This window comes from Chiloscyllium plagiosum, chromosome 25 (assembly GCF_004010195.1).
Source record: "Chiloscyllium plagiosum isolate BGI_BamShark_2017 chromosome 25, ASM401019v2, whole genome shotgun sequence".
In the NCBI taxonomy this organism is placed as follows: domain Eukaryota; kingdom Metazoa; phylum Chordata; class Chondrichthyes; order Orectolobiformes; family Hemiscylliidae; genus Chiloscyllium; species Chiloscyllium plagiosum.
In genome coordinates, this window is record NC_057734.1 from 39,126,510 (window position 1) to 39,144,591 (window position 18,082).

At 42.6% G+C, this 18,082-nt stretch overlaps 1 protein-coding gene across 3 annotated transcripts in view; it reads right to left on the bottom strand.

Moving 5' to 3' along the window:
* Positions 1-18,082, bottom strand: part of kremen1 (kringle containing transmembrane protein 1) — a 240,069-nt gene that overhangs the window by 181,090 nt on the left and 40,897 nt on the right. For 2 of the 3 annotated variants that reach the window (XM_043715910.1, XM_043715909.1), the window contains exon 2: positions 12,608-12,770. In XM_043715910.1, the coding sequence (XP_043571845.1) occupies positions 12,608-12,770 (163 nt within the window). Of the gene's footprint in view, positions 1-12,607; positions 12,771-18,082 lie in introns of those variants that run through there. The other variant, XM_043715911.1, reaches the window with a different exon arrangement.

Here is an 18,082-nt window from a genome sequence, read left to right on the forward strand (position 1 = left end):
GGAAAGGTTGTCTGTTATTGTCACTTCGAGGAACTTGATGCTGTCCACCCTCTCCACCTCAGCTCCATTGATGTAGATGGGAACGTGTCCTCACCTTTTCTTTCTGAAGTCAATGATCAGTTTTTTTTAGTTTTGCTAACATTGAGAGTGAGGTTGTTCTCATTGCACCACATCACCAAGCCCTCTATCTCCCTTCTGTATTTAAACTCGTCTTTGTTAGATATCTGTCCTACTATGGTGGTGCTGTCAGTGAACCTACAGAGGGTGTTCTTTCAGAAATTGGCGACAAAGTCATGGGTGTACAGGGAGTACAGTAGAGGACTGAGGACACATTCTTGGGGGCTCCAGTGTTGAGTATTATTGCTGTTGTCTATCTTCACTGATTGCAGTCTGTGGGTCAGGAAGCTGAGAATCCAAATGCTGAGGGCGGAGCTGAGACCAAGCTCACAGTGTTTGAGATCAACCTTGGGGGGGGAATACTAGTGTGGTAAGTGGAGCTGTAGGCAATGAGCAGGAGTCTAATATGGGTGTCCTTATTGTCCAGGTGTTCCAGGAATGAATACAGGGCTAGGAATATGGCATCCGGTGTGGACCTGTTATGCTGGTAGGCAAATTGTAGGGGATTGAGGCAGGCTGGGAAACTGGAGTTGATGTGGGCCATGACCAGCATCTCGAAGCACTTCATTATTGTTGAGGTCAGAGCCACTGGGTGGTAGTCATTAGGCACATTGCATGTGCTTTTGTAGGTACGGCACGGTTAATAAGTTTGCAGATGAAACCAAAATAGGTCGTGTAATGGACAGCAAAGAAGGTTATCTCACACTACAATGGGACCAAAGGGATCAGGTGGACCAATGGAATGTGAATATAGGGTTGATTGTTTGATTGACTGTCACTTACAAAGTGAAAAGCTTTGTTTATGAGCAATACAGGCTCATAAACAAAGCTTTCCAAGGAATGGCAGATGGAGTTTACTTTAGGTAACTGGGAGGTATAATCTATAAACTTCTCAATCCTCAGAATTATTGCTACTTTGCCCATTTTCAACAAGTGAATAAATTTACAGGCTTTTTCTTTTAATCTTATGCAAACCTGAACTTGTTTTGTTAGCTGACCTCAGTTGACTGACCTCTTTTCAGTTTTTGCATCTTTAACAAATATACAGTTTCTGTAAATTATGCAATAGTTCATTGCCTATTTATAGTCATGCCTTTTAGTGTATTTTCCCAGTCCATCTCTGCAAATTGGAGTCTTCATAATTTCCCTCATGCAAATTTAACAACTTTGCTTCAGAATGAACTACCTGACTTTCAGAATGAACTACCTGTAGTCACTCATCGTTAAAGGTTGAGGGGCATGGATAGGGTAAATAGACAAGGTCTTTCCCCTGGTTTGGGGATATGTTTAGGATGAGAGGAGAGTGAATTAAAAGGGACCTAAGGTGCAACTTTTTCACACAGAAAGTGGTGCATGTACAGAATGAGCTGCCAGAGGTTGGTACAATTATAACATTTAAAAGTCATCTGGATGGGTACATGAATAGGAATGGTTTAGAGGGATATGGGCCAAGTGCTGGCAGATTAATTTAGGATATCTGATTGGTATGGACAAGTTGGACCAAAAGGTTTTTTTCCATGCTATACATCTCTATGACTCTATGACTCAAAGTGTTAATGAGCCCTTTTTCATTACATAATACTGAATTTAAAGTAGCAAATCCTGTAGTTGGCTCCTTAAATTCTTAGGAGAAAGTGAGGACTGCAGATGCTGGAGATCAGAGCTTAAAAATGTGTTGCTGGAAAAGCGCAGCAGGTCAGGCAGCATCCAAGGAGGAGAATCGACATTTCGGGCATAAGCCCTTCTTCAGCCCTTCCTGAAGAAGGGCTTATGCCCGAAACGTTGATTCTCCTTCTCCTTTGATGCTGGCTGACCTGCTGCGCTTTTCCAGCAACACATTTTTAAGCTCCTGAAATTCTTTTTCTAGAAAACCATCCCCAACATACTTCTGAAACTTCACCACCACAGCTTTAGTATTCAATTGGCTGACTCAGTCTATGTTGAGGTCGAAGTCATCCATGATAACTGTGTTTCCCCATGTTCTATGCTTCCCTCATCTCTTGATTATCATGCCCAACACTATCACTACTATTTGGTGCCTATAAATAACTCCACCTCAGGTCTGTTGTCCCTTGTTGTTTCTTATCTTCATCCAAATAGATTCTACATAGTGTTCCTTCAATCTGAGATCCTCCCTTCGTAATGTACTGACCAAGACTTATAAATCAGTGCAACTCCACTGCATTTTCCTCATGTCTGTCCTTCCTAAACATGAAATATCCTTGAATATTCAGTTCCCAACCCTGGTCACCATGCAGCCATGTTATTTTTAATGGCAATTAGATCACTGTGGGACTGGGGACAGACGCAGGCAGTCAGTGGTTTGTGAGCCCAGTCAGATGATGATGAGAGGAAGTCCCCTGCACTGAGCTACTGCAATGTAACTTTTATCTGTTATCTGTTTATCTGACTGTAATCTTTATCCTTTCAAATTTATTCCTTATTTTGTAACTTATACTATAAATCACTGTAAAGGTAACATAACATCTTTTTTCTTTATTTCTCTATTTTGCATCTAAGATCTGCACCTAGGTATTTTGTACCTAACATGATGCCATGAGGGTCAATGTTCTAAACTTTTCACTGCACTCCTGTATTTTTTGAGTGCATGTGATAATAAACTTAATTCTATTTCTAATTCGAACCATTTCTCTCTGTTTGTGCTTTTAGATCATCTACCTTGTTGCAGACATTGTATGCATTCAGATGGGATCCCCTTAACATTATCTTTTTGGTATTATTCCACTTTCAAAGCATACCCGATGTTCAGCTCCATCTCTCCCATTCCAGTCTCCCTAGCATCTTTCCGACTTCCTGCTACCATCATTACTTCCTTCAAATTTGTGTTACTCCCACCCAGGTTCTCATTCCCTGACACCTCAGCAGCACTAGTGTATATCCTTGTGAGTATACCAGTCCCAATCCTGGGATGGTCTAATCCTCTACAGCTTGTAAATAACCAGTCTGCTCCCGGACACTCCCCATTCCTCAAACATGTGACATCCTCCGTCCAGCACCCACTCTCTAGCCACATATTCAATCTATCAATCCTTTCTTTTCCTGCTCCTTCCTGTAGCCCAGAAATTTTGCCCATAAAGTACTAATCCAATTTGAAAAATTAATATTCAATTTCTTTCCATTACCCTTTTAGACATTGCATTCCACAGCATTAAAACTCACTCCATAAATTTAATTTCCCTCTTGTCAATTAATGTAAGATTATTCATTATGTTGAGAACAGTGGCACCATAGCAATCCTAAGGTACTCAAGAAAAACTCACGACTTCAAAAACATCAGAAAAATATCCAGCATCTAAATTGGAGAACAATTTAAGTGGATCAAATACAATGACTTAAACCATTTCAAAGGTGTTTCAATACATGACTAGCACCATGTTGTGGTCATTTTCTGTTATGCTAACATTGGAAGGGATGATGTGGAGGTGCCGGTATTGGACTGGGGGTGAGCAAAGTTAAAAATCACACAACACCAGGTTATAGCCCAACAGATTTATTTGGAAGCACTAGCTTTCGGAGCACTGCTCCTTTGTCAGATGGTTAAGATGCAGCACCTTGAAAGCTAGTGCTTCTAAATAAATCTGTTGGACTATAACTTGGTCTTGTGTAATTATAAACATTGGAAGGAATGCTATTGTTGTTATTCAGATGGTGAAGCAACAGTGCCTCTCATAAATTAATAAATGCAAAAATGCATGAATAATAATAGGCACACAGTTGTTCCTTGGTAGTTTGTTTTACACCAAACACATCAAGCAATGCCAAGAGCCTAGCTTTTTGATTTGATTTGATTTATTATTGTCATACGTACTTTGGTACAGAGAAAAATTTTGTTTTATATGCAATACAGGCAGATCATACCATACAAAATGCATTAGGGTAATAGAACAGAGTGAGGAAGACAATGTTACAGCTGCAGAGAAGGCGCACAAACAGTGAGATCAACATTTAAAATTTGAGAGATCCATTCAGAAGTCTAATTACAGTGGGAAAAAAGGGGTTCTTGAATCTGTTGGTACACGTGTTTAAGCTTCTGTCCGATGGAAGAGGGTGGAAGAGATTATAATGGGGTGGGAAGGGTTTTGGATGATGTTGACAGCTGTCCCGAGGCAGTGAGGAGTTTGGATGGAGTCAATGGATGGAAGGTTGGCTTGTGTGATGGACTGGCTGTGTTCACAACTCTCTATAGTTTCCTGGCAGAGCCAGGGACCCGGGTTCGATTCCCACCTCTGGCAAGAGACCTGGAGTGCTGGATCATAGCTCCGTGAAAGTAGAGTCGCAGGGAGATAGGATAGTGAAGAGGTCATTTGGTATGCTTTCCTTTATTGGTCAGAGTATTGAGTATAGCAGTTGGGAGGTCATGTTGCGGGTCTCCTTCCTATCGGAAAGATGCTGCGAAACTAGAAAGGGTTCAGAAAATATTTCCAAGGATGTTGCCAGGGTTGGAGGATTTGAGCTATAGGGAGAGGTTGAATATGCTAGGGCTATTTTCCCTGGAGCTGAGGGGTGACTTTATAGAGGTTTATAAAATCATGAGAGGCATGGATAGGAGAAATAGACAAAGTCTTTTCCCCTGGGGTGCGGGAGTCCAGAACTAGAGGGCATAGGTTTAGGGTGAGAGGGGAAAGATATAAAAGAGACCTAAGAGGCAACTTTTTCACTCAGAGGGTGGTACGTGTATGGAATGAGCTGCCAGAGGAAGTGGTGGAGGCTGGTACTGTTGCAACATTTAAGGGGCATCTAGATGGGTATGTGAATAGGAAGGGTTTGGAGGGATATGGGCCGGGTGCTGGCAGGTGGGACGAGATTGGGTTGAGATATCTGGTCGGTATGGACGAGTTGGACCAAAGAGTCTGTTTCTGTGCTGTACATTTCTATGACTCTATAACTATTTGTGTGGAGTTTGCACATTCTCCCTGTGTCTGCGTGGGTTTCCTCCTGGTGCTCTGGTTTCCTTCCACAATCCAAAGATGTGCAAGTTCGGTGAATTGGCCATGCTAAATTGCCCGTAGTGTTAGGTGCATTAGTCAGGGGTAAATATAGGGAAATGGGTTTGGGTGAGTTACTTTGCGGAGGGTCGGTGTAGACTTGTTGGGCCGAGGGGCATGTTTCCATACCGTAGGGAATCTAATCTAATCTAATTGCCATACTAAGCCGTGATGCATCCAGATAGAATGCTTTCTATGGTGCATATAGAATACCTGGAGACATGCTGAGTAGTTTCATTGGAAAAAAAAGTCAATGCGAGACTTTAGGTAGATTGCACATGATTAAAGATGGATTACATTGTGTGCTGCTGGAAAGTCCATGTTTGATTTGATTATTCAATGTAATAAAATGTTGGGAAGATGTATATCTGAACATCTCTTACATCAATGACTAACATGTACGCAGTAATACTCTTTGCATAGTGATTCCTTCGACCTGTCCCACTGCAACGTCTAGGTAGACAGTGGGGTTGGTGGTCAGGGAAAGAATAACAGATAAAAAGAGAGAGAGAAAAACAGAATTTCTATGTTGAAGTGGCATGCATTTTCAACATTACACTGACCTGTGAAGCCAGTTATAAACACTAGTTTTGCGTTAAACCAATTTTTTGTTTCTGAGTAAGATTAAAAGAAACGCTCACTTATGCAGCATTTATCATGACCACTGGTCATTTCAAAGCCAAGGAAATGCTGTTGAAGTGCAGTCACTGTTGAATGTAGGTAGTATGACAGCCAATTTGCGCATATCAAGTTCTCACAAGCAGCAACGTAACAATTACCAGACCATCTGTTAATTGGTAGATAAAAGACTGACAACTTTTTGCCAACAACATGACCACTTCTGAGCTGTGTATTCAAGGCCTACTGAGACAATCCACACTGCTTGCATACACTCTCAATACTATTACCAATGTAATGGTGCATGGTACAAATTATAGGTGTCTTCATATTATAATTATATTGTTGAGCCTCGCCAGCTCCGTGGTCCTGTACAGTTCAACACGTTGGATTAACGTAGCATCGCCTTCCCCTGGCAAATCTTGGGGAGGTGATGTCTATATTAAACCACTATCTTCAGCTCAGCTATTCCTCACAGAGATGGCTTTTGGAAGCTTCCTTACAATTTTGAGTGTTCCAACCTGCAGGTTGCTGTTGGCTTAGATCTATGGTGATAGAAGATATCATTAGTGTTCGTGTGGGAGCAGGCCATTCAGTCCCTCAAGCCTGCCCCTACATTCAAAATGATTATGGTTGATCTGCCCTACAGTTCGAATCCTCTTTCGTTCCAGTTCATCATACACCCCAGCTCCCTGGTATTTCAGAAAATAATCTACCTGCTCTATAAATGTATTCAGTGATCTAGCCTCCATAACTTCGTGGGGTACAGGATTCCAGACATTTACTACCCTTTGGACAGAGAAATACATTCACATTTCAGTTTCCCTTGTCCTGTAACTAGTTTGGGACTCTCCCACTAGCCAAAACAACTTCTCAACGTCAATGTGTTTAGAAAAGGATATACTGGTATTGGAGGCCACCCACAAGAGATTTACTGGACTGATCCTTGGGAGGAAGTTGTTGACTTACCAAGAACAGCTAAACAGGTTAGGCCTTTATTCATCCGAGTTGACAAGATTGGGGAGGGGGGGAGGGGGGGGCTCTTATTAGAACATGCAAGGTTCTAAGGAGACTTGACAGGGCAGATATTTCCACTAGTGGGGGAGTCTCGGAGTCTGGGGCGTAGCTCCAGAATAAGGAGACACTCATTTGAAACTGAGATGTGAAGGTATTTCTTCATGCAGAGGGTAATGATTAGTTGGAATTCTTTACCCTGGGGAATGGTGTAGGCTGATACAAAAGAGAAGTTGAGGCCTGGGGAAGATTAGATTACCTACAGTGTGGAAACAGGCCCTTCGGCCCAAAAAGTCCACACCGACCCTCCAAAAAGCAACCCACCCAGACCCATTCCCCTCTGATTAATGAACCTAACACCACGGGCAATTTAGCATGGCCAATTCACCTGACCTGCACATCTTTGGACTGTGGGAGGAAACCGGAGCACCCGGAGGAAACCCACGCAGACACGGGGAGAATGTGCAAACTCCACACAGACAGTTACCTGAGGCAGGAATTGAACCCAGGTCCCTGGTGCTGTGAGGCAGCAGTGCTAACCACTGAGCCACCGTGGCTCCAAAAGGTCAGCCATGATCTGATAGAATGGGTACGTCAGGCTTGAGGGACCAAATGGCCTACTCCAGCTCCTATTTCATATGTTCTCATGTTCCAGTAATGGCAACTGCTCCTAGAGAGTCCACAGAGCTGCCAATCAATCAGACTGACTGACATATCTGTCTGAGACAGGAGAGGCCAGATAGCCTACCTTCAGCCAATTAACACTCCACAGAGCATTCACTGGGTCCTGGGCATTGGTCAGCAACTAACCTTTTCAGTGGTGCCATCCAAAAAACATGGCTATTATTTCTATTGCTCTCTCCACAAATGTAACCAAGCCATTTAGTATTCCCAGCAATTTCTGCCTTCACGGCATTACAGTGTGTTACTGCAGATGCCATCATTTCAATTAAGGCTTGAGTAGAGACTCAGTCTGCCCTCAGGTGGGTATAGAAGGGCTGAGGAAGCTCTATCAAAGAGCAAGAGAGCTCCCCTAATAACCATCCATCAAGTGAAACCACTAAAGGCAAGGTTAGTTCCCGTTTATTCTATTTTCCATGTGTGAGACCGCGTTTGTGCACACTGTTTTTAGTGACAACACTACTTAAGATGTAATTCATTAGCTAGGAAGATCTTTATGTCATTTTGAAAAGGTGAATGATAGTGAATTGTTTTTTTGCTGAGTCTCATTATTATATTGGTACTAATTGTCACACCCAAAGATTTGAGAACTCAGTATAATTTCTGCAACAAAGTGAAGCATCATAAATATACTTTAGTCCAGAGAACAGTAAGGAATAAGACTTTTGCTTAATAATCTATATTGAATGCACTTTCTGATAGTCAGCATTATTGGTTAATTGATCTCTATTTAATGAGCAGTTCTCCTAAGATTATTGTGTTAGAAATGCTTATTATTCCCTCGGTTTTGATGTCCCCCTTTGAGCAAGTCCAATGCTGCATTGATTTCAAAAGCTCCAGTCCGTGCATAATTTATTGTCTCATCAATATTCCCAAGCTATTACAATCACAGGGGGAAAAAGAAAGACAATCTATCGGTATTAGCCACCAAGACTGAATGTAGAATTTAGGCATTTTTAAACACATTTTATGTTGATCCAATTGAAGGGAAGTATCTCTGTGAGCAATCTCTTTCTTTTGCAAACACTTGATTGTCAACATCGAATAGTCCCAGGTTGGATAAAGCACATTCTGTTGGAGGCACTAGGAGGGTCTGCTAACTGAATGGACCCCTATTTAACTTCAGCAGAAATTCTCATGCGTGGCTCTGTTTGACTCATCCTTTGACTGGGACAACACATCCATTCTGGGACAAGCCAAAGAGAGACACGCAGGAGTATTTCATGACATTCCAATTCAATTCATGGCACATAGAATTCCCAACCAGAATTCTATCAACAAACACATCAATTGGGATCCCACCTAACACCCTCTGAGAAAAGAACAGGAAATGACATCAATACAGGAAATGACATCACCAACCCAAGGAAATCCAAACAAATAAATAGAAAGTGGGCCATAACACCCATGCTTCACTGGAGGCTCACTGATGATGTCACCTAGTATGGTGTCAAAATGTCTGAAAACAAACTTTGCAGCTCAGTGAGCAAACCAACATCCAGAACCTCAAACTGAACTACAAATCTTCTCCAAATTTGCTGAGACAGTAGATATATTGACTATAATTCACTAGGCTTCTAGAAAGGTTTGGAAAATGGTGAATAAAACTCTTCTATTCAAGGAGCAAGACAGAAATCAACACAGTGTAAGCCAATGGGCCTAACATCTATCATCTTTGAAAATCTTAAATCAGACAACGTCAACATGGTTTTGTGAAGGGGAAACTGCCTTATTGGACTTTCTTTGAGCAAGTGACAAGTAATATTGATAAAGGAGGACTTGTAGATGTGGTGTACTTGGATATCCAAAAGGCATTTGGAAAGGTTCCATATCAAATGTTTACTTCAAGAAAAAGGCTCCTAATATAGTGGGTAACGTATTAGTAAGGATTAGTTAGCCAACAGGAAGCAGAGAAAATGGGTAACTTTCAATTTGGCAGGCTGTAATTAGTAGAGTGTCACAGGGATCAGTGCTAGGGCCATAACTATTTACAATTTATATCAATGGCTTGGATGAAGCAGCTGAATATTTGGTTGCTAAATGCTCTGGTAACACAAAGATACGTATGACTAAGTTTTGATGCGGACGTAAGAACATAAGAACCAGGAAGCTTGCAAAGGAATGCAGATATTTCTGGCAAAGTCGTGCACTGAAAACAACCTAGCTCCCAATGCCGGCAAAACCAAGGAACTCATTATTGACCTACGGCAGGATGTTATTCATGTCCCTCTACACATTAACACCACAGAGGTGGAACAAGTGGAGAGTGTCAACTCCTGGGAGTGGTCATCCACAACAAGCTTTCTTGGACTCTTCATGTGATGCAGTGGTTACAAAGGCCCAACAATGTCTCTTCTTCCTCAGACATCTGAGGAAATTTGGCATGACGATGAATACCCTTGCCAACTTTTATAGGTACGCCATTGGGAGCATTCTGTCTGGATGTATCACTACCTGGTATGGTAACTGTACCATTAAAGATCAGAGATAGGTACAGAGAGTGGCAAACTCAGCCCAGACAATCACAAAGGCCAACCTCCCATCTACAGAATCCATCTACCAGGCTCACTGTCAAGGAAAGGCCACCAGCATTCTCAAAGATCCATCCCATCCTGGCAATGTTTTTCTACAACCTCTACCATCAGGGAGAAGGTACAGAAGCCTGAACACATGCACCAGCCGGTTTCGAAACAGTTTCTACCCTACTGTTGTTAGAATACTGAATGGACTCACAAACCCTTAACATTCGCCTTTACCTGTGTTTTTGTTTTTGCCACTGTTTACCTAATATATACTATCTATGCTACTTAACGATGTGATCTCCTGTATTGCTCGCAAGACAAAGCTTTTCACTGTACCTTGGTACACGTGACAATAAATTCAATTCAAATCAATTTAATTTTAAGGGATTAGGGGAAAAGAAATTACAAGTGTAGTGCATGTGGCAAAATGTCCAAAACAAAAACTGAAATTGCTGGAAAAACTCAGCATCCATGGAGAGAAATCAGAGTTAACGTTTCGGGCCCAGTGACCCTTCCTCAGAACTCTCTTCATGGCAAGGTGGTGGAAACAGAGTCCTTCAATATTTTTCGGCAGAGGCAAATGGATTCTTGATAAGGAGGGAGTGAAAGGTTATCAGGGTTAGGCTGGAATGTGGATTTGAGGTTGAGTGAATCTGTCCACTATGGCAGGAAGAGCAGTAAAGTGGTACACTATTTCAATGGAGAGAGATTGCAGAGCTCTGAGTTGCAGAGGGATTTGCACAAAAGTCACAAGAAGTTAGGATGCAGGTACAGCAAGTAATTTGAAAGAAAAATGGTGCATTACTTCAAACCGAATAATTTTATTTTGCTGCAGTTGTACCAAACATTAGTTTGGAATTCTGATCTGCAGAAAATAGTGGGCGCAGGGTCATTGAATATTTTTAAGTCCTGAGATACATAGATTCCTGAATGACAAGACATTCAAAGACTATAGAGGGTAGGCAGGAAATTAGAATTGAAAGTTGAAGCCACCATCAGGTCAGTCATGATCTCATTGAATGACAGAGCAGACTCAAGGGGTCAAATGGCCTAACTCCTGCTCATAATTCACATGTTCATATGTTTCAGCATTTTTCTTAATTATTTTAGACTTCTGGCATCTGTCAGCACTTAGTGCATTTTTTTTTAAACCACTTATTCATCTGGAGCTAGCAAATCATCATTTTACCAGCAACAACATCACACACAGGGAGTGGGAATCTGGAATCCTGTTCTTTTAAAGAGCTGTTAAGACTGGGATCAAATGTACATTTAAAAAACTGAGACTGACAGAGTTTTGCTGAGGACATTGATTTTTTATGGAACAATGGTGATGTTGGTTAGGTAGTCTTTGAGAAGGTGGTGGTGAGCTACCCTCTTGAATTACCGCAAACCATGCAGTATCTGGACACCCACAATGCTGCTAGGAACCTTTTAGACCCAGTGGCAATGAAGGGACAGCAACATGGTTCCAAGTTAGGAAAATTTTGGCCTGGAAGGGACTTTGCAGACGGTGCTGTTTTATTCACTCGTCGGACGCAGGCATTATTGAAATAGACCAGCATTTATTACCTGCCTCTAGTTGCCCTTAAGAAGGTGGTGGTGAGCAGCCTTCCTGAACCACTGCAGTCCATGTGCTGTAGATAGACCCACAGTGCTGCTAAGTGGGATTTCCAGGATTTTTACCCAACGACAGCGAAGCAACAGTGATATATTTCCAATCAGGATAGTGAGTGGCTTGCAGGGAAATTGGAGGTGATTGTTTTCCCATGAAGACACAGCCTTTGTCTGTCGAGATGGTCATGGTCATTGGTTTGGAAGGTGCTAAGGATCTTTGATGAATTTCTGCAGTGCACCTTGTAAATGGTACACACTGTTACTGAGTGTTGGTGGTGGAGAGAGTGGATCTTTGTGGAGGCGGTGCCAATCAAATGGGCTGCTTTGCCCTGGGTGGTGCCAAACTTCTTGCAGCTCATCCAGCAAATTGGGAGTATTCCACCACACCCCTGACTTGTGCTTTGTAGATAATGGACAGGCATTGGGTAGTCAGTAGGGGAATTATTCTGCTGCCCTCCTCCTTCTGGGTGGTAGGATCACAGATTTGGAAGGTGCTATAAAGGAAGCCTTGGCAAAGTACTGCAGTGTCTCTTGTATATGTGTGCTTTACCCTGCTGTATGTTATGTCAGTGGTGAAGAAAATGAATGTGTTCAGTGATGGATACTGGGCTAATCAGCTGCAGACTTTGAGGAGACCGGGAACGACTTACCCATTACAAAATTCACAGTCGCTATTAAAGGGTAGGAATTAAGGTGGATAAATAGGAATTAAGGTACAGAAGAACCTCGATTATCCGGCATTTGATTATCCGAATATCAGATTATCTGGCAAGATCGCAAATGAAACTACGTTATCTGGCATTCAATTACCGGAATTTGATGAACCCAATAAATACTCCCCACCCGTGTCCTTCGGATAATTGAGGTTCCTTTGTACATATCAGCCATAATCTAATTAGTAAAAGTGTGAGCGGCAAAATGGGCACTTCCTGACCCTTAGCTCCCACTGTCGTAGGAAACCACTCCGATTTAGAAACCTCCGCATATGAAAGGGGAAAGGAACTGAACGGGTTAACATAGTCCATTTGTTACCTGCAATAGTTGTGATTCCCAAGGCCGCCTTCTCCATTGGGATACTTGAGGGTGTTATAAGGGTGCTGGAAGGTTTCGTTCCAATACAAGCAGGGCTTTCCCCCCTGGTGTGAGGTTCGATTCTGGCAGCCTCTGTAGTCAGCACCATTCGCAGTATAGCACTCTGCAAGTTACACAGAAAGAACTTTGGTAAACTTTTGAATGCAACCTGATCAGTCCTGAGGTGTGCGAAATAACGCTAGTTCCATCTTGAAGAAGTCCGATTTAGCATTTCCAAAGGTTTAGTTGTCTTTTGTTCTTCATTCACGGGACATGAATGCCATTGCCCATCCCTAGTTGCCCTTGAGTAACTGGTGAGCTGCCTTCTTGAATCACTATAGTTCACTTTGTTGAGACATTATAGCAATTGATATAAATGAGTGGCTTGTTAGGCCATTTCATAGGGCAGTTGAGAGTCAACCATATTGCTGAGGGGCTGGTGTCAGATGGAATCTGATGGCAGATTTCCCTCCCTGATGGGCATTAGTGAGGCAGATGGGCTTTTATTTTCTTATTGAGTTCAACTTCCATGTCTGGCAAGATCCGAACCCGGGTCCTCAGAACGTTGGCTGAGTTTCCAGAATAACAGTCTAGTGATAACACCACAAGGCCATCACCTCCACAACATGGCAACATCTTAACAGAGAGGTATCATTTTTTAAATTTAAAAGTCCATTCTATTCAGGATAGACTGTGAACAATGCCTGATAATCCTTTTGGCAACCCTGATGGAATTTCTGATTCAAATTCAGTCCCATTTTTTTTTAAAAAGAAGTAGCTGTTCCTAAAGAACATTTCCTTCCATTTTGATTATCTCACACATTGATAGACATGGTGAGTCAGACTGCACGTGCCACACACATGTGGTACAGACTAAACATTGCTGATGGCAAATTATTTTCCCAGATGGGATTTCTCTTTTTACAAGGTGAGTTAGCTGTGGCCTCATTAATAGGCATCTCAAATTAGTCTGCTTTGCTCATGATGTTGCTAGCCTCTCAGTTGGTACTCTATCCCTCGATCCCTCTTCTGGGTTGTCAAAAGGGAATTGAATGCATATAAATCAAAAATAAAAGAAGATTTAGAGAAGGGTAGGGGAGTGGGACTAATTGGATGTGTCTTCCAAAGAGGCAGTTAGGCAGAGTGGAGCATCAGCAGATTAATAATTATTCTGGAAATCTTGGCAGGGGGTTGGGAAAGATAACTGGCCAACAATGCTTGGAATGTATGACGCCACTCAGTTACCGTCCCAAACAAGATGGGTGAATGAAGGATTGTCTTACTCGAAGCAGTAATTAATTCATTTGGTGAAATGTGCCAATTAGTTCAGCAGACTGGCGTTTTTAATATGCAAACATCACTTGTTACATATAATGTAGAATTTAGACTGTAGGAACAGGCTATTCAGCCAAGCTGGTCTTTGCTGGTGTTTGTGCACCACATGAGCCTGTTTCTGTGCCCATGCATTTCTCTTTTGATCTATTTACGATACTCAAATACACATCACTTAAAATACCAAAATGAAAATAGTCAGAGTCTTCTTTTTATTTTGCATTTTCTTTTCCCCAGTATTTAAGTTCTCACATTCATGTACAGCTCCACAAGCACTGCAGTTAAGAGAGGAGGGTTGCCAAATTGCCATCACAAACTAACGGCTCTTAGCACTGTGTGTTAAACTCCTTCCGCAACAGCATTTGCAGTGTGAGATATTCATTCAGCCAAATCTGTATCAAAAAGGCCATATTATTCAGCAGGAACCGTGACTCCATATTGTTAACCACTGACCAACCTGCATCTCAGAACTACTAGTTGTAAATAGAACTCGCAGTACGTTTAATCCAATGGTCTGCTTAGCCCCAAAAGAATTATTTTGTAATCTCAGTCTGTATGTGCTATTTGGTTGCCAGCAATAAATGTATTAATACAGATTCATACAGCTCAATCCCAGTCTCCCCAAAAGCATTCACACTGATTGACAATTGACTGTGCTACCTTTCATTGAATAGGAATGAAGAGTGGATGGAGAATTTGAAGACCATGTTACACAATACAACAGTTCGACTGTACGACGACAGTATTCAACACGAATACAAAACAAAATGCAGGTTAAAAACTCTCACACAACTAGAAGTGATGCCTGATTGAACACTCATAATGTGAAATAAAACTTTATACATTGCAACCATGCCTCCAAGTGTTGCAACGCAGCCTCAACATTGTCCTTGAAGGCACTTTAGTATTCACCTTATTAGAATCATAAAGCACAGGATATGGCCATTCAGTCCATCAGTTTGTGCTAACCCATTAGTCCAACTCTCCAATCTTTCCCACATCTCTTGCAGATATTTTCTGTTCCCTTTTGGCAAGCTGGACAACAAAGTCATCAAGGACAAAAGGGGTGAAAATACCCAGGTGCAATTAGCAGCATCATCGGCAATTCTTTACAAACCATCATGTTTTCCAGTGAATGCCGCAGTTACTGCGTTTCTTAAAGGGGCAGTCTGTATCTCGGAAGAAATTATAGACAAACCAACTTTCATTTCGTCAAATACCATAACTAACGCTGAGCTCTGATATATCCAACGATAAATAAATACTCAGTACATAGTTTAAGAGTGCTGGGTTCTTTCCTTATTTGGGTGCCATTGCAGGCACCACAGGGTGGCACAGGGTTGGGTTTCGCTACCTGTACTTTGTCTCAGAAAAGTGGGACCTGAACCAGCACATTTTCCAGCAGAAAGAGCAAAGATGCTGCCTGGCTCCAATATCTCACTGTCAGCAGCCCACTGGATTTGGGCCTAAGCTCAGGACATTACAAGAAGCCAGCAAGGGGATGTAACTAGTGGGCTAGTTTTTTTTTGAAGTTTTCAGTCAATTCGTTGGGAATTTAGAATAGTGGGAATGGAGATTAGAGCAGTTGAATGTTCCTCCTGCAGAATGTCGGAGGTAACGGTCACCATTAGTGTCCCTGCTGACTGTATCTGCAGGAAGTGCACCAAACTCCAGCTCCTCGAAAACCGCATTGGGGAATTGGAGCTGAAGTTGCAGCTGGATGAACTTCGGATCATTCGGAAGGCAGAGGGGGTTGAGAGGTAGCCAGTCACACCTCAGGTACAAGAAGAAGGTAGATGGGTTAGGGGATGGAAAAGGGAATTGACAGGTAGTGCAGGGATTCCCCCTGTGGCTGTTCCCCTCAATAGCAATTAGATCGCTTTGGATACTTTTAGGGGGGGGAATTACTTACCAGGGGTAAGCAATGGGGCATGGGTCTCTGGCACAGAGTCTGTCCCTGTTACTCAGAAAGGAAGGGGGAAAGAGGAGCACAGCATAAGTCATTAGGAACTTCATAGTTAAGGGGACAGATAGGAGCTTCCGTGGGAATGAGAGTGACTCACAGTTGATGTGTTGCCACCCAGGTGCCAGGGTCCGAGGTGTCTCTGATCGTGTTTTCGGGATCCTTGAGGGGAAGGGGGTGGGGAGGCAACATGAAGTCATGGTCCACATTGGTACTAACAACATTGGTAGGAAAAGGAATGGGGATTTAAGGCAGAAATTTAAGGAGTTATGATGGAAGCTTAGAGCTAGGATAAACAGTTGTTATTTCTGGTTTGTTGCCTGTGCCACGTGCAAGTGAGGCAAGGAATAGGGAGGCAGAGGTAGTGAACATGTCGTTACAGGGACGGTGCAGGAGGGATGGTCTTGGATTCCGGGATAATTTGGGCTCTTTCTTGGGTAAGTGGGATCTCTAAAAACAGGACGGTCTTCACCTGAACCAGAGGGGTACCAATATCTGGGAGGTGAAATTTGCTAATGCTCTCTGGGTTGGTTTACTAATCCAGCAGGGGAATGGGAACCCAAGTTGCAGTTTGAGTATACAGGTGGTAGAGAGTAGTGAGGTCTCAAGGTCGCAAGGCGGTACCAGCAAGCAAGAAGTCAGTTTGAAATGAGCGTACATCAATGCCAAGGGCATCCGGAATAAGGTGGTGAACTGGCAGTATGGGTTGGTACCTGGGATTTTGACATTATGGCCTTTTCAGGGACATGGGTAGAGCAGGGATAGGAAAAGTTTTTGCAGGTTCCGGGATTTAGATGTTTCAGTAAGAACAGAGATGTTAAAAGAGGGGGAGGGTGGTATTGTTAGTCAGAGACAGTATTACAGTGGCAGAAAGGACGTTTGAGGACTCATTTACTGAGGTCGTATGGCCTGAGGTTAGAAACAGGAAAGGCGAGGTCACCCTGTTGGGAGTTTTCTATAGGCCTCTGGGTAGTTCCAGAGGGGAAAGGATAGCAAAGATGATTCTCGATAGGAGCAAGAGTGACAGGCTAGTTGTTATGGGGGCCTTTAAACTTTCCAAATATTGACTGAGAATACTGTAGTTCAAGTACTTTAGATGGATCAGTTTTTGTCCAATGTGTGCAGGAAGGTTTCCTGACACAGTATGTAGACAGGCCAACAAGGAGCGAGGCCACATTAGATTTGGTACTGGGTAATGAACCCGGCCAGGTGTTAGATTTGGAGGTAGGTGAGCGCTTTGATGATGGCGACCACAACTCGGTTATGTTTACTTTAGTGATAGAAAGGGATGGGTGTATACCACTGGGTAAGAGTTACAGCTGGGGGAAAGGCAATAATGATGCAATTCGGCAAGATTTAGGATGCACAGGATGGGGAAGGAAACTGCAGGGGATGGACACAATTGAAATGAGGAGCTTATTCAAGAAGCAGCTACTGCATACCCTTGATAAGTATGTACCTGTCAGACAGGGAGGAAGTTCTCGAGCATGGGAGATGTGGTTTACTAAGGAAGTTGAATTTTTTGACAAGAGGAAGAAGAAGGCTTATGTTAGGATGAGATGTGAAGGCTCAGTAAGGGTGCTCATGAGTTACAGGTTAGCCAGAAAAGACCTAAAGAAAAATATTTAAGAAAAGCCAGGAGGGGACATGAGAAGTCGTTGGTAGATAGGATCAAAGCAAACCCTAAGGCTTTATATAGGTATAGCAGGAATAAAAGACTGACTAGAGTAAGATTAGTGCCAATCAAGGATAGTAGTGGAAAGATGTGTGTGGAGTCAGAGGAGACAGGGAAGTGCAAAATGAATATTTTGCATCAGTATTCACACTACAAAAAGACAATGTTATCGAGGAGAATACTGAGATATGGGCTACTAGACTGGGTGGGATTAAGGTCCACAAGGAGGAGGTGTCAGCAATTCTGGAAAGTGTACAAATAGATAAATACCCTGGGCCAGATGAGATTTATTCTCTGATTTTCTGGGAATGCAGGGAGGAGATTGCCGAGCATTTGGCTTTGATCTTAGGGAGGAGATTGCCGAGCATTTGGCTTTGATCTTTATGTCGTCATTGTCTACAGGAATAGTGCCGGAAGATTAGAGGATAGCAAATGTTGTTCCCTTGTTCAAGAAGGAGAGTAGAGT